Source organism: Lynx rufus, unplaced genomic scaffold (assembly GCF_022079265.1).
Source record: "Lynx rufus isolate CCGP_SWC_20201006 ecotype Redwood Valley unplaced genomic scaffold, mLynRuf1.p SCAF_8, whole genome shotgun sequence".
NCBI classification, from domain to species: Eukaryota; Metazoa; Chordata; class Mammalia; order Carnivora; family Felidae; genus Lynx; species Lynx rufus.
Genome location: NW_025814896.1, coordinates 18,156,961 through 18,178,385, shown reverse-complemented (window position 1 = coordinate 18,178,385; position 21,425 = coordinate 18,156,961). Strand labels below are relative to the sequence as shown.

Genomic DNA, 21,425 nt, shown 5'->3' with positions numbered 1-21,425 from the left:
CAGGCCAAGGCTGAGATCTGAAGCCCACATGGGCAGCCCTCTGCAAGCAGGACGCTGCTACATTTTGCAGCCTCACCACCCTCTTCTGCTCCCGATAGACCCTGAGCCCCAGCTCCACTGCAACCCCAGCTGTTCTAAAGAGAAGCCACACACATTCACACTGCCTTGCCTTTGCCCCACTGTTCCCTCTGCTCCGAGTGCCTTTTCCTAGCTCACTCAGCCCCACACACCCAAACTTCTGCTGCCTTCTTCAAGGCCAAAGTCACCTTCTTTTTGAAGTCTTCCCTCACCCTCTGGGCAGAATTAATTGCTCCCTGTTCCCGGCCAGCACAGCACTTTGCGTCTGACCTCTATTATAGCGCTGCCACACGAGGTTGGGACAATTTGCTCATCCGTCTCTGTAGCAAGACTGTGAGCTCCTGCAGGGCTGAGACCACAGCTCAGATCCATTTTATTTTATTCCCACACAAGGCCAGCACGCACACAGGAGTGCACTGAGTTTCTCTGAGTTTCTTTCAAGACAGTGAAAGGATCACTTTTCAAAAACCTGAAAGGACATTCTCACTTTTCCCACCCAGGAACGGCTCCCCTGCTATGGGGACCTGGGCTCCAGAAGCTGTCCCATGACAGGTGCTTTAGCACTCTTGGAGTCATCAGACCCCGGGGGGCTAAAGCATGAAGCCTGCCTGGACACCGGGGTCACCTGGGATGAAGCCGGGATCGTCGGGGTGGCTAGCGGGCAGAGGGTCTACAGTTCAAGCTCCAGGCTCTGTCAGTGCTGGGTGCATCTCCCAGGGGGCAGGCTGGGTGGGTGGGTGTGGCAAGGCATCAGAATATTCCGCAGGGCTGGAGACGCTCAGTGGTGGGGAGGCTCTGTGAGCCTCTCAGCTCAGTGTGCTCGGTGTGATTTGGAGCAAGGCCCTAATCAGTGTGGTGGATGGAGCAGAATCTGGCTCTGGGTGGGGAGGGAGGGCTGGACAAAGCCTACAAGCAGGGGGGAGTCACTGTTGGGAATGAGAGGGCTCAGGGGTGGCAAGGCCTGGGAAGAGACCTCCAGCCTCCACTGGCAGCAGGATGGGCCGGATCGGTGCTCGAAGCCAGACAGTGGCCATCAGCAGGCAGCTCCGTCGGGCAGGGGAAACACCATGCTGGCTCTCAGGCTCTCCCTCCAGCTCTTGGGCATGGCTTCCCGAATGCACCTGAGCACCTCGGGCAGTGGCTGGGCCCCTCCTACCTGGGCAGTGTCCATCTCATTCAGCATCACCACGGAGGAGCAGTTATAATCGAACACCAGCCTCCAGAAGTCTGCCACGGTGTTGGGTAGAGGGTGTTGGGTGACCACGAAGGCGGCGGGCTGCTTGTGGCTCTGACAAAGGAACGACATAGGCTTCGTAAAATACACATCCATCAGTGATGCTCTGATGGTGATGAGGCTTGGACGGCTGCCAGAGGCCCCCGAACCTGCCAAACAGATTGCACAAAACACCTACCTGCTCTGTTATCTCTGGGTGCCCAGGTGACAAAGGGGGCCTTCTCATAATGAACTCATTCTCCTCTAAACTAAGACATTTCATTAGGAAAGTGTCACTCGGCTGGGGATTATTCAAATAAATTATTTATGTTTTGGAGCTCAGCAAATAATCATCATTACAATATGAAATGAAAGATTCTGGCTGCAGATTTGCTGCTCTGCTGGCCAAAGCACCTCTTGGGACATTAGGGATATCTGTGGTCCTGTGCCCACAATGCTGGAGGAGGGGCTGGCTCAGCCCAAGGCAGAGAGCCTCCTGAAGGGGCTCCTATTGCAGGAGGCTCACTCCTGCCCCAAGGCCTGGCAGAAGATGGACACTGTGTGCTGTGAGACAATGGGCAGTGGAAGGTGCTCAGGTTTTAGGGTCAGGAAGGCCAGGGGTTCAAATCCACCATTCTTACTTGTAGGTTATTAGTCATGTATCTATCTGTCCATCTGCTCCTTCCTTCCTTCCTTCCTTCCTTCCTTCCTTCCTTCCTTCCTTCCTTCCATCCAGGCATCATTTGTAGAGTGCCTTTTTTTTCTTTTTGGTGGTAAGCCCTGGCCAGTTATTAGATCTTTCCAAAGTCACGTTCTTCATCGGAGAGAGGGGAATCACAACTCCGAAAGGATACTGTCATATGGATTGAATGAGATTTGCACTTGAAAATACCAGCACCCAAGAAAAGACGGTGAGCCCACTGGCAGGGCAGAAACACAACTTGGTTCTTCATCCTTGGCCCTAATGCTGTGGCTGGCACATGACACACCCAGTACAGGTCCAGCAAACAAATGCATACACTCAGTCCCATGTTACAGATGGGGAAACTGAGGCCCCCAGAAATTAGCTTGTGATAGTCTGGGCTACATTGGAAGCTCTGACTGGGCCTCATTTATTACAGTATCTCATGAGGGGTTTGGAAAGATTGAAGAGCTTCTCCTTTAGTGGTCTGTGAAACTGGAGATTACCCATAGCCTATGTTCTTAATAAGCTTTCTTGAGAGACAAGCCTTGTGACAGACACAGCTGTTTTCAGTAGAGTGTCCAGTCAGCAGGAAATGGGGGGGATAGAGGGGCTTGCCTGTCCAAACCAGGGGAACACCCAGGCAAAAGACCCTGCCAACCATATTACATAAAGCACCTGTCCATTCTGTTATCTCTTGATGCCCTGAACAAAAAAATGCCTAGCAACTGTGGATGTCACATAGGCACGAGGGTCCTGTCTTCCAAGGACCTTCTCCTGGTCAGTGGGATGGTCAAATATTCTGCCCTCCCAGAATATTTAATTTCCCCAAAAGCGAAACTCTAGTTGCAGAGAGCAGGTCTTTGAGCCATTTCTAGACACAGAAAAGATCCTAGGTTTTAAAAGTCAAAAAACAGCATCCAGACCCTGGACTCCACCCTTCTGAGCTAGTTGACCTGGAGACAGTCATGCAAATACTGAGCCTCAGTATTTCATCTGGAAAATGGGGACAATAACACCCAAACACAGAATGAGTCAGGGTAAGTCCAGGGCCCGACATGGTACCTGCCCAACACTCGGTGAATGTTAGTTCTCTTTCCTTTTTCCCTGTCTCTGTGATAAATGCTCTATTAGGCCAGCATGCCTGACAAAGCCTTATCTGAAAATATGTTCAAGATCCGCGCTCCTGCTGGGTTTCAGGGATCAGCCGGCAATCCATTTCATGGATAACATCATCCTTTACCAGGGGAAACATTAAAAATTAACCCAGAGGACTTCATATTTTTCTGCTAGGAGCAAAGCTGCTATGGTTACCAGATAATGCACAGACTGAACTGGAATACAGATAAGGACTTTTTTTTTTTTTTTTTTTTTAAAGAAAGGCAAAGGCCCAGTGATGGCTCACAGGAGAAATGCCCTGTGGACAAAGAGAACATAATCAGCATCAGAGCTTGGCAGAAGACATTTGGCTCCAGGCAGCATCTAACCTACTAAGTAGAGGCCAGAAACATGTTTGATCCTTGCATAGATGAGGAAGCCAGGGGGGAGGGAGTTGGGACAAACGGGAGAAAAGCAATGGGGAACCTGGAAGTGTGAGTATACCCGCAGGCCCCTTCTCTTGCCACATGCGTGCACACACATGCATGCACACATACACATACGTGCACACATTGACCTTAGAGAGCTCTAAGGTAAAGGCCAGAGGTACTCCCTCCATCTCTAGCTATTTGATCTGACCAGGACAATGCTCCCTGCATCTGGACCCATAGCCAGGGTCTTCATGGAGGACTTAGGCACCCTGTGGGCCAAGGCCAGGGCAAGCCCTGACAGAGCTGATAAGCATTGACCTCCCATCACCTGCCTCCAACACTGACAGCCCTTGGGGAGAGTTTTAGGAGGGTCAGAGGTCAGAAGAGGAGTTGGCTTTGACCCGAGGACAGAGCACCCCACATTCTTGCCTGTTCTGGGTGAGACGGGAAGTCCACGTGGGCTGGATGGATGTAACCATGGACATGGGTTGGGGGGGGGGCGGAATCTGAAGGGCTTATCCCCAATCAGGCAATGGTATTCTTGGTCCTGAGCCTCGGGATGTCTGTGTCCTAATGGATTGCACAAACTGTGAAGAGGCCCAAGGAATGAATTCCAGGGTCTGAGTCCTGGCTTCTGGCTCTGCCAGTAGCTTTCGGGTGACCTTGAGCAAGTCTCTTCCTCTTTCTGGCCTCACTGTCCTTTGCTTAAAAGTACAAGGATGAGACCAGATAATCCATGGCTCATTCCTGCTGCAAATATCTCTACATCCAGGAGGTGGAGGAATGATCAGTGGAAGTAGCTGAAGGACCCAGGAGGAAAGCATATGAGTCAGGAACATGGACATGACCTTCTAATTAGGGTCATGACTCCTAAACCAGGTCAAGGTAGGAGTGCCCTTCTTAGATTTGCTGCCGAGAAAGCAGAAGAAAGTGCCTCTGATAGAACAGTCAGAAACATGGCCCATGCCCTTTGCTAAACCCATCACTTGTCCAGTTACTGAGCACCTACCATCTGCCAGCCTCATTCTTGCCTCTGCACATGAGCTCTGGGAGCCTGCCTGGGAGTTCCCCAAGGGCAGAACCTATGTCTGCACCATCCTGCATTCCCAAAGCTCAGGCCAGGGCCTGGCATAGAGAATGTTTCCTGAACTAAACTTAAGGCTGAGAGTTAGCTCTATGGACAGCAGGAGGGTGTACTGGGAAGGCTTGTGCTGTGCCGTCATGGACCGATTTTATGCTTTTGGTCTATTCTTGACAGGATTATGGGAGCAAAGAGCCAAGCACATGGCTTGTATATAGGTTTGGACCAGAGCCTTCAGGGGGAGCAAAGGTCCTTGTGGCCAGGGAGAGCAGAAGCAAAGAGAGGCTGGTTGGGGGTGGTGGTGTGGGGTGTCAGTGCCCTGGGCTCCAGCCATCTCCACCTTGAAGAAATTTCCCAGTGAGTGCCAGCCAGGGCTCAGCTTACGTCCATCAGTGCGGCATTGACGTAGTTGCTGGGTTCCCCATCCACCGAGATAAGGAAGGGCAGGCAGCGGTCCAGAGGCAGGACATCCATGCTCCGGTTCTTATCGTGGTTCCGGGGCAGGAGCCCGATGCTGCAGTCCTCGGGCCGGACGCGGGGAGTCACGATGTTGAGGGTCTGTAAGGCGCAAAGACAGATAGGTAGGCATTACTCAGGTGGTAGCCCCAAACAGAGGAGATAGCAAGGTTCAAAGCCAGCCTACCCCACCCCATCTGCATCCTGAAAGTTTGGCCCTCCAGTCCCTCCCCAGGACTTGTTCCTCTCCCGTGTGATGTTCTGCCATCTCCCGTTAGCTGCTCCATGCAGGCTGAGAGCCCCTACCAGGGCTGTGAGACACCCCCATGATGCCAAGTATGTACAGACTGCATGCCCACACACAGAGCAGACACAGGCTGCCAACACCTGCCAACCATTTGAGCTAAGCTGCTCAGCTCTGTGAAGGGTGGGCGAGCCAGGAGGTCAGGGGGTGGGAGTGGGGGTGGGGGTGGGGAATCCCCCATGCATCCCTTGAAGTGCCAAGGAAGGAGGGAAAGGATTTCACCAATGCTCCTCTTAGAGAAAGCTGTTTTCAGAATGGAAAGGTGTCTGGATGAGCTTCCCAGGATAGGTGAGAGACCCCCAGGAAGCAAGCTCTAGGAGTCCGGAAAATTTCAGGGTTGTGTCGTGCAGAGGAGTCTTGCAAGTGTGGGGCCACAGCTGAATTGCCCAGCCAGGAGACCAGATGTTCTGTGTGCCCACGAGGGGGCTGTGGCCTCTGTCTTTCCCCTACTCAGTACTTGGTCTCCTCTCCCAATCAGTAAAGTTTCTGCTTGAGGGAGCACGGGGGCACTGGCCTGGCTGGGGTATCTACCCATGGAACCAGGGGCTGGGTACTTGCCCCTCAATTCCTGGAGCTTCCTTGCTTCCCACTACCTGGTTCTCAGCACCTGTTGCCTAGGTAAGACCCTGGCACTGACCTCAGGACAAAGGGCTGGCCTCTTGGCCTACTCAGTGACTCACATCAAGGCCTCCACACCAAGGTGGCCACCATTCTGGCTACCTGGGTTACAAAGTACAGATGTGCTATGTCTGAGCTGAGCTCTGGGATGGTGCTTCCCAAAGTTCAATATGCAGATAAGTCACCCAGAGATCTTGTTAAACTCTACGTTCTTGTTCAGTAGCTGTGGGTGGGACCCAAGATACCACATTCCTGATGAACTCCCGGGTGAAGCTGATGGTGCTGGTCTCCAGACCCAACTCTGAGTAGTGAGGCTCTAGGACAGACACACTCCAATTGCACAGAAATGGTAAGAAAAAACCCGAGTCCCTCCAGGGACAGCAGAGCATGAAACTCACACCTGTGTTTATAAACCTGTCTCCACCCACAACTAGGATTGGACTAGAACAAAGTTAGTTCAAAAACATATGCAGAGTTAAAACAAGCGTTAGCAGTCACCAAGTGACTGGTTAACAGTTGCTCGTGGCTGTGCATTGTATGTGCAAGAATTCATTCTGCAGCTGTCTGGAGCTGCAGACACTGGAAACACCACACTCATCAGTTCTCATGAGGAAAACCCCATGAACGTGCTCAGTGCTGCTGAAGTTGGCTGGGTCCCCGAGCCTGGGATTTGCTCATACCTGAAATTCGTCTTTGATTTGGCTGGAGTTGGTCTGGGGGTCCAGCCTGCTGATGTTGTAGTAGAGAGAGCGGAACTCACACACGGGGATGGCGGTATTGCCGCAGAGGCATGCTTCCAGGATGGCATCGTGCACAAACACGTACTGCTCCTGCCCAGCCAAGAAGAGAAGAGACAGGGTGCCGGGTGAGGACAGTGGCCTGGGAATTTGTGGTCCAAACTGAATCCCACAGCTGTGAAGTAGGGGCAGGATTCAGACTGCAGAATCACTGCTTCCTATCTGAAAACCCGAAGGACCAACTCTCCATGTTTCTCAGTGACCACCTGAGCAATGGTGAGTTTTGTCCCCAGCGTAAGACTGAGCTGTGTAGACATTGAGGAAAGTAAGAAACTTCTGAATGTGCTGCAGTAGGGCTCTTGGTACCTGCCTGTGTCCCCTCAGCTTTCACCTTTACTTTGAAGCCTACGTACTGTAAGCACATGAGATTCATGCCGAGGGATTTCCTCTAGTCCCAGGAGCACACCTGGGCTGGGTGCAGGGCGAGCCAGCATGGCTGAAGAGCCAATGCTCTGGAAAGGAGCCCTCAAGCAGTGCCAGCTGGAGAGCTGGGGCATAAATACCTAAGTTCCCTTCTCTCTCAGGTAGGAGATTTGGAAGGGAACATTTCCTATGGCCTCAGAGCTCCCAGTAGGCTTGGCCTCCAGTTGTTCACAGGGTTAATTAAACACCTTTACAAAAGACCTTAACGCTTTCATAAAGCTTGGTGTCCTTTCCTTCTCTTTGCTTTCCAACTGGTGAGCCTTGGGATCACCTCTCAGATAAATCACTTGCCCTCAACTCCCTGTCTCAGGGTCTGCTCCTGCGCCCTATGCCCCTCGGCCATCTCTGTTCTTTGCACCTGCTGTTCTCTTCTCCCTGAACCCCATTCCCCCTTTTCTATGGCCCCTATGCTTCATCCCCTCTGGACAGTCTTCTGCACACCCACCAGGTGGAAGCTGTTGCTGTTGTTGCTCCCAGGCCCTTAACAAACATTGAGTGCTCTCTTGCAGAACTTGGCCCTACATAAAACACTTATCCCGATGCATCACGATGATCTATTTGAATGTCTGTCTCCCCCACCAGACAGCAGGGGCCATGTGCCTGATGCCAGCCAGCAAGGCTGTCTTCCGCAAGCATGAACCTGGGAACAGATAAAGCAGCCTCTTGGCTTTACTGCAGCCTCACCAAGAAGTCCAGACACTAGCCTGTGGGAGTTAGCTCAGACCCCACAGCAGGGGCCTATGTTTTTAAGTGCTGGATTCTCTGCAGGGCCGGCAGTGACTGGCCATGCCCAAAGCCAAAACTTCCCTTTGCAAGATTGGTGATGGACATAGCTTCTTATCTGCCTTAGCTGACTGCCTGGGCACCCACAGCCTTCCCTAGAATCAGATGATGGGCTTTTATAATAACCAGCCATGGCTCTGAGGAGTAGGGTAGGCAGAAAAGACTGCCTAACAAGAGAGCATGGTTCAGGGGAAAGTGCTTGGGCCTTGGAGTCACACGGACCCAGCTTCTCAGTTTCTTTCTTTATGAAATGGGGATACCAGTAGGAGCTGCCTGGCAGGCTTGTTGTGAGTAGGAACAATACCCTGAATACAAAGGGCCCATCATTATGCTTGGCACATGGTAGATAGATGCTCAACACTAAAGATGGACTCCTCTCATTTCCCACGGGGCTTGGGCTCTTGACCTGAACAGAGCGGGGCTTGAAGGTCTGCTTTCCCCCCGAAGGCAAGGGCTATATGTTATCTCTTTTGGAATCCCTGGAACCTAGCCCAATTATTCAATAATTTTGTTGGTTAAGCCATTCTTGCGGGGACTGAAGCAATGCTTGGCACACAGCAGGCATTCCGCAAATGCCAATCCTTCCCTGTCTCTCTTCTTCCCCCAATCCAAGTAAACCATTCGAAGAATCCTTAGAAGTTCCCATTAAGCCCCTGCTCAGATGCCCTCAGCACTGGGGAACTCCTTACCTTTCCTCATTGGTGGATGTCATTGCACCGAGGGGCCTCAGGGTGGGCAGTGGTGTCCTGGCTTCTACTGTGGTCTCCTCGCAGTCAGCCATGTATCCCCTTCCTCCATTTCTCCCGCCCCTGGGTCTCTTTCTCTAGGATACCTTCACCCATGGGTGAGTGTTCTACCCTGCTTCTCCTTGGCCAGGGCTGCAGCTGGCTGGCCAGCTCGGTGCCCCAGGACTCACCTCTGTCTGCACCAGGTTGACCCTCTGGGCCCGGAGCTCACGCACACAGTTGAAGATGTCCACTACCCCTTCGTTCTCGGCCATGTCGAGCATGGTGTCGATAGCGATGAAGCAGCCGGTCCTCCCAGCCCCAGCGCTGGCAGAGAGGACAGTGTCTGTGTTAGGGACCTTGGGACAGGACCAGCCCTGGGGAGGCCCCCTGCCCCCATTCAGCCCTGTCCCAAGGCATGCTGTAGAGGTCAGACATAAAAGCCTGAATCCCAGCACTGCGGGGAGACTCAGAGCAAGCAAGTGAACTTAGAGTCTCAGCTCTCTTCTGTAAAATGGGAGAGCAATGCTTGCCTTTGGGGCTGTTTTATCAAAACCTGCTTATATTTGTTGTACTCGTTAGCAAGCACTTATTTCATGCTTACAAAGTGCCAGAAATTGTTCGAAGTGTGTTACAAATGTTACCTATTAACTCCCTTATGAGGTTGTTTTCTTACCCCATTTACAGGTGAGAAAAGCAAGGCGTGGAGGGCTGACCTTAGTCAAGGTCACACAGCTGGCGTGCAGCGGAGGTGGGACTTTTTATCCCAGCAATCTGGCTCCAGGGCCTGTGTTCTTATACGTTCTTAGTAACAGCACGAAATGCACGCTTCAACAACACGTATGTCTGTCGTTGCCTCATCTGGTGGGTGCAGCCAATCCATCTGTATCATGCAAGGCATGGTGCCTGGCACACTGGAGATGCCTAATAAACATGTCTTCCCTACCCCCCGTCCCCCTTCTGTTCCACTTTTTCCCTTCGTCAGCAAACAGGTTGACAGATGGCAGCAAGGACGGAGAGACGAGGGAGCAGAGGAAAGGGGAGAGGGCAGAAACCAGATCCTCTGAGCTGGCTCAAAGGCACAGAGTGAGTCCCAAGTCCCATGTCACAAGCCCGGGGCTTGGCTCCGCTTGCACCTGTTTGCCAGAAACATGATCCAGGAGCATCCTTAAACTGGAGCAGGTGATGGCTCCAAGACCCTGGTCTGGTATATATGCTCTGGTTCTGATTCATACTCCATTCTGATCACTGGTGTTTCCTTCAGGAAAATCTCAGACCAAGTACAAAATAGCAGAAGAACTCAGCACGACCCCATGGACCACGGCATGGGTCCCAGACCAGCACTGGTTCTGGTCAGGGCACTGAATCAGAGACAAACAGAACATTGACCTTGAATGCATGCACTTTAGGAAGTGAAGGCCAGACCACCAAGGAGGCCCATGTTGGCTGCGTTTTCACATCTTGCTTCCCCTGGGGAAACCAGGGCTGGGGCAGGAAGGAGAGCAATGCCGGCCGACCGTAAGTCCAGGCAGGACAGGCCCGAGGGGACTGTCACCCACAATGATCTGTAAAACAAACCCCTGGGAAGCACTCCTTGTTCTTAGTAAAATTGCATGGTTTAAACTGAGTTAAATTTGACTTGTATTTTTACCCTTACACCTCCGGTCCAGATCCCTCAGAAGGGACTCGGTGGGCTGGGCACCAGGGGCTAGGAGGCAGCACGAAGAGGCACTCATCCGTGTTCTCCTGACATCTCCTCCTCAGCCTGTTTTAGGGGACACAACCAGGATCCACCTTGGATCCCCCACCAGTGAGCAAGCTGCCTGGTGCCCGCGAGCCTCACATGTACAACGTGCCTCCTTGCAGTGTTCTCCTGAGCACCTGAGCTGTATTTATTTCTGCCTCACATAGCAACTGAGCTCATGATGTTTGGGGCCAGACCCCTGGAATCAAATCCTGGCTCAACTACTTACGAGCCGTGTGACGTTGGGTAAATGACTTAACCTCTCTGGGCTTCCATAACCTCAACCATAACACGAGGCTGATAATAATAAATAAGCCCACCATGTAGCATTAATTAATAGCACAGTACGTGTGAGTTGCATGACATTATGCTGAAAAAGCACAATGCATGGAAACTGCTTAGCCCTATGCCTGGGTACCTAGCAATTTCCCAATAAATGGTTGCTTGCTACTCACATTCAACAAATATTTATGGAGCACCTTGTATGCACTAGGTGCTGGGATTGGGAGTGGGGCCGATATTAGAAGCAGAGAACGGTGGTATTTTATATGTGCTTATTACATGGCAGGACTACTCCTAGGCACCTCATTTTGTTACCCAACACATTTAATCTTCAGAATAGACCCAGGAGTGGGAACCACTGTGCCTGGCGCATAAGGCTGACTTATTATGGGGGTAAGACATAGAGCCATCATGTAAGGAGAGCCTGATGAATGTTTGCCATTGTTTCCCTACAGGACTGGGCGGGGAGCGAACATTCTCCCGTCCTTGAACTGTCATGTGGTGTAAAGCAGACCATGTATGCAAAATGCCTGGAGAGCCCAGAGGTGATGATGAGTATTCTCTCCTAACCCTCAGCGACCTCATCTGTGAAATGGGCTGTCTAATTCACACCTGCTTGTGGTGGGGGAGGGTAAATGGATGCTGAGTGAGAAGGGGCTGGCTCCCTGATGCTTGCAGTTTGTGGAGACCCTCCTTGGCTTGACTCAGCACCTTGACTGAGGTGGACACCGCCAGGGCAAGGGTAAGATAACTTAACATGCAGCTAAGAACACGCAGTGTCTGAAAAGCGGGGCTGGGCCCAGGGTCACATTGGAAAACGGAGGCACTGGGAGGAAGGAGTGTGCAGGCCAGCTGGCCTTCGGGTCTGGTCCAATTCTTAACGCCCTTGACATGACACTTCATCTCCATTTAGGAGGATTGGAAGATGTGCCAGTCATTCCCAGGGGACTTTCTAGGTCAGAGCTGAAAATATCTCTTCTCCATAATAAGGTGAAGCCTGGCGCTGTCCATTTACTCTCTATTAAGGACCCTGCAGGCCAGCAATTGATTTTTAAAATACAAGAACTGAAGAGAAGTGGGCTTCCACCGAGGCGCCCTGCCGCCACGGCAAGGAGCTGAGGGCGAGCATCTGCGGCCATGGCTGTGAACTCCCGGCTCTGCCGTTTCACCCCTGTGGGCCCCGAGCAAAGTGTCCACCTTCTCAGTACCTCGGTATTTCTCATCTGTAAAATGGGATGGATGATAACGCCCACCCCTCCAGGCCGCGTGAGAAGTTGTGCAAAGTGCACATGGGGCAGAGGCTGTCGGTGCAAGGCCACGTCCCCAGGTGGCTTTACTATTTCAGGGCAACAGTAATGATACCAACTGGTACTGCTACTATTACTTTGTTGTCAATATTGTCGTCGTCATCAGCCCTTGGGGCTGGGGCTGGGCTTGGGAACACAGGGCAGGGCAGTCTGGAAGGCGAAGAATAAAGGCCACTGGAAAAACAGTGTCTCTGTCCCCGAGAGCAAGGCTGCAGAAGCAGAAGCAGCCTTGTTTAGAGCTGGAGGACTTCACTTACCTGCAGTGGACCACTATGGGCCCCGCCTCGGGGGGGTTGAGGAACTTCACTTGGCGCACAAAGCCCAGGAGGCCGGTGGCATAGCAGGGGACGCCGTGGTCAGGCCAGCTGGTGAAGTGGAAGAGGCGGAGTTCCCGGATCTCGTGGTAGCCTTTCTGAGGAGAGAACGCGCCTCTGTTCCTCCAGCTGCTGCACCCACATGCCCCCTCCTGCCCCAAGCACCCGCGGGGAACACAGTTGCTGCACCGAGGAACCAGCCTCCCTGCCATCAGGGAGGACAGGACCCTACCAGCATGAGCAGGGGTTGCCACACAGAGTGACTTCTGTCATCTGTTGCGCCTGGGGGCCATGGAAGTAGGTAACGTAGAGGTGGTGGCTTTGCTGCAGGACTTCTCAGAGACTTTTGTGGGCTCATGTACACTCTGCATCCCCAAGGGAGTGTTACAGCCTCCCATAGCGTTTGTCCAAGGGACCCTCTTTTGACAAAGTGTCATGGGACTTCTATTCAGCAGAACAGACTCAGAGAAAGGTTGGCCTTAAACAACAAGTTCAAGTCCTTGCCAGTACACTATATGGCTTTTTCGCTGACTGGGGTCTGTGTCCCTCAGTTCTCCAGTCCTATCATTGTCTCCATGGCTTTTAAGTTTAAAAAAACGTGTCAGACTTCTTTAGTTATGAGATTCTTATTTAGAATGGTAAGATAGGAAACAAATAAAAGCTAGAGCTCCTCTGACGGACGGGGGCCTGGGCCTCCAGTTTCTTCCACTTCCCCTCTCACCACTCCTTACAGACACCCTCCGGGCTAAGGGCACTGCTCTGACCAGTCTCTGGTCAGGTGTCACCTGGAGCCTGAGCTTAGGCAGTGTCCTTGCCCACTCTTTCTTACCTTGCAATCTCCTGCAGGTGTGCAGGGAACACTGAATAGGAAGAGTGTTCATTCCTTCAGTTAAAGAATATTCACTGAGGTTATCTGTGCCTCGTGTTAGGCACTGCGAAGGCAGAAATAAAAGCTATGGCCCCTGTCCCTGGAACAGCTCATGGTCTAGCTGGGGAGGCAGACCCCTAAGTGGATAATTCTACTGAAGTATTTAAAGGAGTGTCAGGTAACCCCATCTGGGGAAGGAGAAATCAGAGAGGGCTTCCTAAAGGAGGTGATGCATGGCCTGAGTCTTGAGACACAATAATAGCTAACATTTATTATTTTTTAATTATTTATTTATTTTTTAATTTATTATTTTATTTTTTATTATTTTATTATTTTTTAAAGAAGTTTTTTTAAAGATTTAAAATTTTTTTCAATGTTTATTTTTGAGAGAGAGCGAGGGCAAGCAAGCGTATGTGTGTGAGTGGGAGAGAGGCATAGAGAGAGGCAGAGAATCCAAAGCAGGCTCCATGCTATCAACACAAAGCCTGACGTGGAGATCGAACTCATGAACCACAAGATCATGACCTGAGCTGAAGTTGGACGCTCAACCGACTGAGCCACCCAGGTACCCCTATAGCTAATACTTATTAAACACAGACTCCATGCCTGTTACTCTTCTGAATATTTCAATGTATTAACTCATTTAATTCTCAGACCAGTCCTTATGTTGTTATCTCTGTTTTGTGGATGAGGAAATTGAGGCTAAGCAAGGTTACGTAACATAACTAGGTCACACAACTAGTAAGTTGTAACCCAGTCTGGACCCTGGCTGATGGACTTCGCATCTGCACTCCTAATCACTGTAAGACACTGATGTCCGAGTACTGCCCAGCAGAAGAGATGGCAGGATTCCGTGGGAGACTGGCAGCCGGGGCATCCATGTGGGGACAGGGCTTATTTAGCAGCTCGTGCACAGAATCACAAACGGGGCACCCCCAGAGGAAAGTAGAAGACGGGGCATGTGCTGGATCCCGGGAGGCCTTGTATCCCACACTGAGTCTTTACTGGGGAGCTCTGGGGAGGCTGCAGGGATGGGTGCACAGAAGGGGAAGCGCGTCATCAGACTTGCATTTTTAGGAGGACTATGCAGGCTGCTATGTGAAGCAGGGATCTGAGCGGGTGTGTTGGGGGGCAGTGCAGAGGGCGCTGACAGTGCCCTTCAGGTCCCCTTTCCCGGGCCAGAAACCCCATCCCCAGCTCCTCTGAGTCTTGGCTGATGCCCACAGCCACTTCCTCCTTCAGAGAATTGCTCAGCCAACCAGGAGCCACTTCCCCTGGGGGTGGGGGTGGGCAGCTGGCCTTCAGTGGCTGGAGGACAGCAGAGTGGGCAGCTGACTTGCTGAGACTGCCCAGGATTGAGCAGTTTCCCGGGACATGGGACTTTTGGTGCTAAAGCCAGGATGGCCCTGGGCACACCAGGACGTTGGGTTACCCTAATGGAGGAACAGAAGATCCCTTTGCCTTGAGACGGATTACCTGTCTCTAGAGCTCCCATGGGATCTGGCTGAAGCTGGTCTCAGGCTGAAAGCATTCCCTTGCTTGGCTCCTTCCCCTGCCCCATCCCGCCTCCTCCTTCTCTTCTCTTCTCCTCAGAACAAGGGCACCCAAAGCTCTGCCTCAGACTTGGCTCCCAGAAACCCAGACTAAGATGGGGTGAGACTAGAAGCAGAGAGGCCCCAGGAGGCTGGGGTAGGCGTCCAGGTGGGAGTGAACAAAGGCCCAGATGAGGGCCCTGATGGACGAGCTCAAGTAGGAGAAAACAGCTTCAGGAATACTCAGTTTTTCATTCCATGCTCAGAGTCACCTCAGCCCAGGGAAGCCCTTGTTCGAGACCTCACTACCTCCACTGCGGTTATGTATCAGGGGCCCTCTCTCCCAGTTGGGACTGTGCTCTCTTCAAGGGCAGATGCTGCTTCCTGTTTATTATTTCTGGCTCCCGGGCTTGGCTCAAGAACCAATTGTGAGCTAAAGACCCAGATAGTTTGCTGAGCACCTGTGTACGGTTCTCCAAAGCCTCCCTGCTCAGGTGTGGGACCCAGGATGGGCCACTATGTCCCCACTGCTCATCTCACTCTCCACACTAACTGCTTATGTGCCAGGTGAGATGGGAGCCCCATCCAAGGACCTTTTTTGTGGCTTGTGTCCCCAGGACTCTCCACTGCAGGAGTGCTGACTGCGAGTGACTCCCCTTTTCTGGAGCGGTGCCCTCAGCCAACAAGAGCCAACTTGTGCTGGAGGTGACCTCTCAGTGGCTGGTCTACAGTCAGAGGGCAGACTGAGGCAAGGGGGCAAACTCTCTGGTGCAGGTCATGCTCTGGAAGCCCCCTGGAGCAGGCCTGGGCTAGACTTTGCGGAAGACTCTCTTGCCCAGGTCCTTCTCCTTCCCTCTCCCGCTTTCTGCCCTCTATTACAAGTTTCTCTTGAGAGTGGTCCCAGGGTGCACTATATGCACCTGAATCCTTGTCTCAGGCTCTGCTTCTAAGGAACCTGACCTAAGGCCACATCAATGCACCTGTTGTCTTCCTCCTCGTCAAGAAGAAGGGCCCTTCTCTCCTGGCTCTTCACCTGAGCCTGCAGATGTAGGCCTTCAGGAGCACGGGGCTTGGAGAGGGAACGGCCAGGAGGAGCATGTCCTGTACTCAACCACGTGTGCAGGCACCATACCGTGCATGTGCCTGCTTCGGTCCTCAAAAGTACTTGCACAAACCTCAACAGTACAGCTTTCACAGCAGTGAATGCCCAATGCTTCTGCATCCTCGGGTCTGGGGCCACCTGGTCCAGTAGTGCAGGTGCTTTCAGAAAATGGCGTGTTGGAGTAGTGGAGGCACAGCGAGCCTCAGTCAAGGGCTGAGGTGGGAACGTGGTTCGGCCGGCTTATGGCCGGGCAACTCTGGACAGCTGATGTACGTGCACTGTGCCTAATTTTTGTCACCTCTAAAATGGGGGTAATAACAGTACCTCCATGAAGAGGTTGTTGGGAGGATTAAATGAGTTCATGTATGCAAAGCACCGAGAAAAGCACCTGCTTTAGTAATTGCTCAATAAATGTTAGCTAGCATTATGAGACCAATTAAATTACTAATCTAATAATTATTTGGAATCTCATTCTTTTTTTTTTTCATTTTAAGCTTTTCTCATTTTTTTTTTTTTTTTATGAAATCTCATTCTTGCTTACTTGCACCCTAGCCGTGTTTCAATACCTAGACCAGCATCTCTCAACTCTGATATCACTGACATCTGTGGTTGGGGGCTGGGGTGTCCTACGCATTGCAGGATGTTACCATCCTTGGCCTCCACCCATAGACGCCAGGAGCACCCCTCCTTCCTCAGGTTTGATAACTAAAAATGTCCCTAGACATGCTCAAACGTCCCCTGTGGGACAAAATCACCACCAGTTGAGAACCACAGGCCTAGAACATGTTGAAATCTTCTTTCCCCTCAACTCTGCATGTTTCCTTCTCTCTGCCTGGCAGAGTATTCCTCCTGTTCTTCCCTCAGCTGGCTCCTTCTCATCCTTCATTATCTGCCTCAATACCTCCTCCTCCAGGAAGCCCTCTCTCACCACATCATCTTCCTGTCTCCACTCATGGCACGTTTTTTTTTTTTTTTCCATGGCTTTTATCACCATATGGCATTAGTCCATTTATTTGTCTGTTGAATTCTGTTTGTCTCTCCTGCTAGAGGGGGGCATCTTCTGGAATGGGATTCACATCCAACCTGATTGCTGACTCATCCCTGGTGCCAAACACAGGATGGGCACAGAGCAGACCCTTGCTCAGTGCATGCCCAGAATGAACAAACAAGCTTACCTTCTGGACTGTGAAGGTACGTATGACGTATTCTGCCAGGGGTTCTGTTTCAATCAGGGTGACTTTAATGTCTCCGTAGACCTCCGTGTCGTCCGGCCAGTATCGCACACACTTCACCTGTGAGAAAAGACAGAGACAAGGACGAGTGAGTGGGTGGCTGAGTACGAGCAGCCGCCTCGTCTGGCCTTCCTGTTCAGATAAACCCAAGGGCGATTTGGGTGGAATTTCGGTCGAAGGGGTTCTCAGCTGGCCAGGGACTGGCAAACCGCACAGGGCCACGCTCTCTCCCCAAGGAACTGGAGCCGTTAGGGATAATGGTGGTACCTTCTTTTGCAGAGCTCCTTAAAATCTCCAAGTCCATCATCACCCTAAGTGATCGAATAGATCAAGGTGAGGTAGGCAGGTGGCGTTACCCCCGTTTACAGATGAGAATAACGCTCGAGTATGGAGGTCTGGTGACTCTTCTGGGGTCACTTGGCCATTTTCCTAGCTCTGGCTGAGCCCTCTCTGTGCGAGGTCAGGCTGGGGCAGCTGGGCAGTGTCAGCAGAGCAGAGATGAGAATAAAAGGTGGGCAACAGCAAGGGAGTGGAAGCAGAAGTGGTCAGGAGAGGGACATTACTATTAAGAGGTGGAAATTGGGGGCTGGAAGGAGAAAGGCTCTCATTTGGGAAAAGTATGGAAGGTGCTGGGCTCAGAGGGAAGACTCTGTGACCGCTCTGTGCCCGGGCAGTGGGTGCAGGTGCTACAGACAAGCCAGTCCCACATCCTGACTCTGCGTCACACTCCGCGGGAGGAAGAAGAGATCATCATTGCTTTCCCCTAAAAAGAACAAAAGCATTACCATTCCGGGGGACGCCGCGCGGCCTACAGTGGCATTTCCCACAGTGTGTTCCGCTGGGCGCTAATAGGTGTTAGGTAAAACACAAGAAACAAAAAAACAAACAAAAAAAAAGGTTTTGTGGTCAAATGAGTTTGGGAAATGCTGGATTAAACAAAGTTAAACAGGCCGCTCTGCTACCAGACTCCTCAGCTCATCGAATGTGCTAACGCTACTGTATTTTCGACTCTCCGAGAGGGGCAAAGAGTGCACAGCATTTCCCAAACGTATTTAACCATGGAACCCTCTTCTCACTAGACATCCTGCAGGCTAGCATCCCGTGGAACCCACTTAGGGAAATGCTGGTACAGTGCAACAGGCTTTGGAGGCAAATGGATGCGTTGCTTGGTGCTAACGTTCAGTAGCTGTGTAGCTTCCAGAAAGTGCCGAAATCTCTGAGGCTCAACTTCTTATTAATAATGACAGCCAGGGGCGCCAGGGTGGCTCTGAGAGTTAAGCGTCCGACTCTTGCTTTCGGCTCAGGCCATGATCTCACGGTTCGTGAGCTGGAGTCCCAAGTCAGGCTCTGCCCTGTCAGTGCACACCCTGCTGGGGATTCTCTCTCTCTCTGCCCCTCCCCAACTCATGCTTTCTTTCTCTCTCCAAATAGATAAATAAACTTAAAAAAATGATAGCTAACACTTACTGACAACTTACTGTTTCTCACTGCTTACTAAGTGTTCTATGAATTCCTTCCATGCGTTATTTTAATAGCTTATCATTACAACCTCATACAGATATTATTATTACCCCATTTTACAGATGAGGAATCAGAAGCACTGAGAGGCTAAAAAAGTGTCCAATGTCAGTAACGGATGGAGCCAGGATGCAAAGCTAGGCCATCTGAATAATTACCAGAAACACCACCTGGGGCAGTTGTTGGGACTCCAAATGAAGTAATACACAGTAAGCATCTGGCACGGTGCTTGGCTCTTAGGAGTTCTGTCAAGAGAGAACTGTTTCCCTGTTCCCTCCCCAAATCCAAATTAGACTCATGATCTGTCCATCAAGGGAGTCAGTCTCCAATATGGGATATGTTATAGAACAGGCTGGAGTTTACCTCTGAATTCTTAAATCCTAGTTTTTTTTTGTTTGTTTGTTTGGCTTTTTGGCCACAGCAGTTCCTCCCCCAGGCCTGGGTCTCTGGGGAGCAGTCATGAGTGGAGGGGCTGCGATACTAGCATGAGAGTCAAGAGTCAGTGGTCCTAGTAGGGCTCTGACTAGGGGACTCCAGGGTAGTCACTCCACCCCTTTGGGCCTGTTTCCTCATCTGTAAAATTGGGGAAAGGACTAGGTAAGAGTGGGCTCAAGGATAAAGTCCCTCCTGGCCCTAGAGTCCTATGAGGCCACGAGATGTCCATAGCCTGGATTATGACAACAGCCCAGATTCTCTCTTTCCCGTTATCTTGGAGGCCAGGACTCTTTATTTTAATGGGTTATCTGGTTTTTGCCGAAACAAAAACTTACCTGCCCACTCTTCAGTTAGTTCATATGGTAAGTGGAGAGGCCCTCTTCATTCTAGGGTCTGTGCACCTTGCCTTTAAACCAGCAGCCCGCCCACCCACATGCCACAGTTTACCAAGTTGGCAAAAGCAAGCTGGGGAATAACAGTCCCATTTCCAAGCCCTAGGAGTAGCTAAGGATGACGTAGGAGAGAGTCAAGATAGAGCAGAGTGGGAGACCGAGGCCTGAACCCTGAGGAATATCCAGGTTTAGAGGTAAGGGAGCAAAGGGTCGAATGCTCTGAGAGGCTGAGGTCGATGAGAAGAAAGTGGCTGTTCGTCCACATGAAGGATGCTGGTGATACTGACGGTGTCACTATGGGTGGGATGGAGGGAGGAGTTACGCTGGATGGGGGAGAAGAGAACGGGAGTGGAGAAGCAGAGTCTGTGTGTGTCTTTAGAGTCTGGCAGAAAAGTACGGACAAGAGAATCCTTTTTGTTTGCCTGCTTTATATTTTTCAGGGGGAAGGTACTCAGGATGTTTTACGTTCAGGGGAATGATCTAGCAATGAGAAAAAGAGCTACTTTTCAAGTGAGCAGAGAAATGAAAAAAATATTGAATAGAATCTGTGATTTAAGGCACTGGGATTGCCTTTGAAAGGGCAAGAGTCACTTCCTCCGTCGTATGAGGCGGAACCATTAGAAACAGCAGATATTCTACCATTTGGGGTCAACAAAAATGGCCATTTTTTATGGATCCCCCTGATGAGAGAGGGGGAAGAATGAGAAGGTGGTTGTAGATGCGGGTAGGATTGTGGCTTTGCGGTGTGAAGATGAGAGTTCACGTTTGATGGCTTTAGTATCCTCAAAGTGCATGAGATGACATCATCAACGGGGTGAGGGTGGAGAGAGGGATGATTTGAAGGGAAAGGCCAGTCCTCGAATGGGAAGCAGGAGTGAGGATGTCTCCCATGCATGTTGCTGTGGGGCAAACTGTTGAACACTGTTGAATGGGGGCACTTGGCACAAGGCCCAGAGCAGAGGAATGTTTGGAGGGCAGCACTAGCATCCTCTGTCCAGGTGACTGCGGGAGGGGCTTACCCGGCCCACTTCCACGAGGTTTGTGACCATGACGATGCTGGCCGAGTTCTCCTGCCAGATCATTCTCCAAAAGTCCTTGACGGTCTCCTGCATTGGACCTGCCGACAGAGAAGGTGACAGGGTCAAGGAAGCAGCCAAGAGGCCGTCCCTCCTGCGTGGTCAGTCAAGGCTCGGCAGAGGTAAGCAAGAGCAAGGCCAGATGATCCTTGCTGGGACACCCAAGTCATCGAGACCAGGGCCAGAGTATGGGAAAGAAAAGCAGCTTTCCAACCAAGCAGAGCATGGACTATAGCATCCGCTGGACACGCCGACAGCTTCTTCTCTTCCCTCTGCTCTCCCGCAGCCCCCATGTGTCCTGCACCCATTGCCCTTCCCTGGCAATGATTTTCTCGCTCAGAATTGGGCTCTAGAAGCTCAATGACAGACAGGGAGGAAATTGGGGTTGCAGGGAAGGGAGGAGAGACAGAGAGCTGCTGGGAGCCAGACGCTCACGGTGCAAACAGAAGAGGCCCGATTGTGAGCTTGACAAACACAGGGAGCATTCGTCTGCAGCCCAAACAGCAGGGACGGAAAGAAACAGACAAGGCAAGAGAGATAGCATCCGAGAGTCCAAAGCAATTTCCTTGGAAATTTCTCTTTCAATGTCCTGGGCCTTCATCGCTTTCACAATTACTAAAGTAACACATGTGTTTTGTATCAAAATCCGAATAGCATTTTTCTGTATATGTATACACTTTTCTGTGTATGTACCCGTATTTCTATGTATGTATTTGCTGTAATAAGCATCATCATTATATGCATTTTTGCACGCTCTTAAAAATTCTGACCAAGCATGAAATGCATTCACTGCATAATTTTCTAGAATATTGAAGTATCACACTTTATTTAACTCATCTACCAACGGTTGGGCATTTAAGACTTTTCACTTTTTTGCTATTGAAGATAATGCTGTGAAGAATATCTTTATATATATCCCTGTCCGTATATGTAA

The 21,425-nt window shown here is 51.2% G+C and overlaps 1 protein-coding gene across 1 annotated transcript in view; it reads right to left on the bottom strand.

Moving 5' to 3' along the window:
* PTPRT (protein tyrosine phosphatase receptor type T) overlaps window positions 1-21,425 on the bottom strand; it is a 787,404-nt gene that overhangs the window by 30,513 nt on the left and 735,466 nt on the right. The window contains exons 21-28 of the mRNA XM_047069145.1: window positions 20,435-20,532; window positions 17,856-17,915; window positions 17,014-17,130; window positions 12,280-12,434; window positions 8,881-9,016; window positions 6,642-6,791; window positions 4,968-5,141; window positions 1,235-1,366 (exon numbers count right to left, since the gene is read on the bottom strand). Of these exons, the coding sequence (XP_046925101.1) occupies window positions 1,235-1,366; window positions 4,968-5,141; window positions 6,642-6,791; window positions 8,881-9,016; window positions 12,280-12,434; window positions 17,014-17,130; window positions 17,856-17,915; window positions 20,435-20,532 (1,022 nt within the window). The remainder of the gene's footprint in view (window positions 1-1,234; window positions 1,367-4,967; window positions 5,142-6,641; window positions 6,792-8,880; window positions 9,017-12,279; window positions 12,435-17,013; window positions 17,131-17,855; window positions 17,916-20,434; window positions 20,533-21,425) is intronic.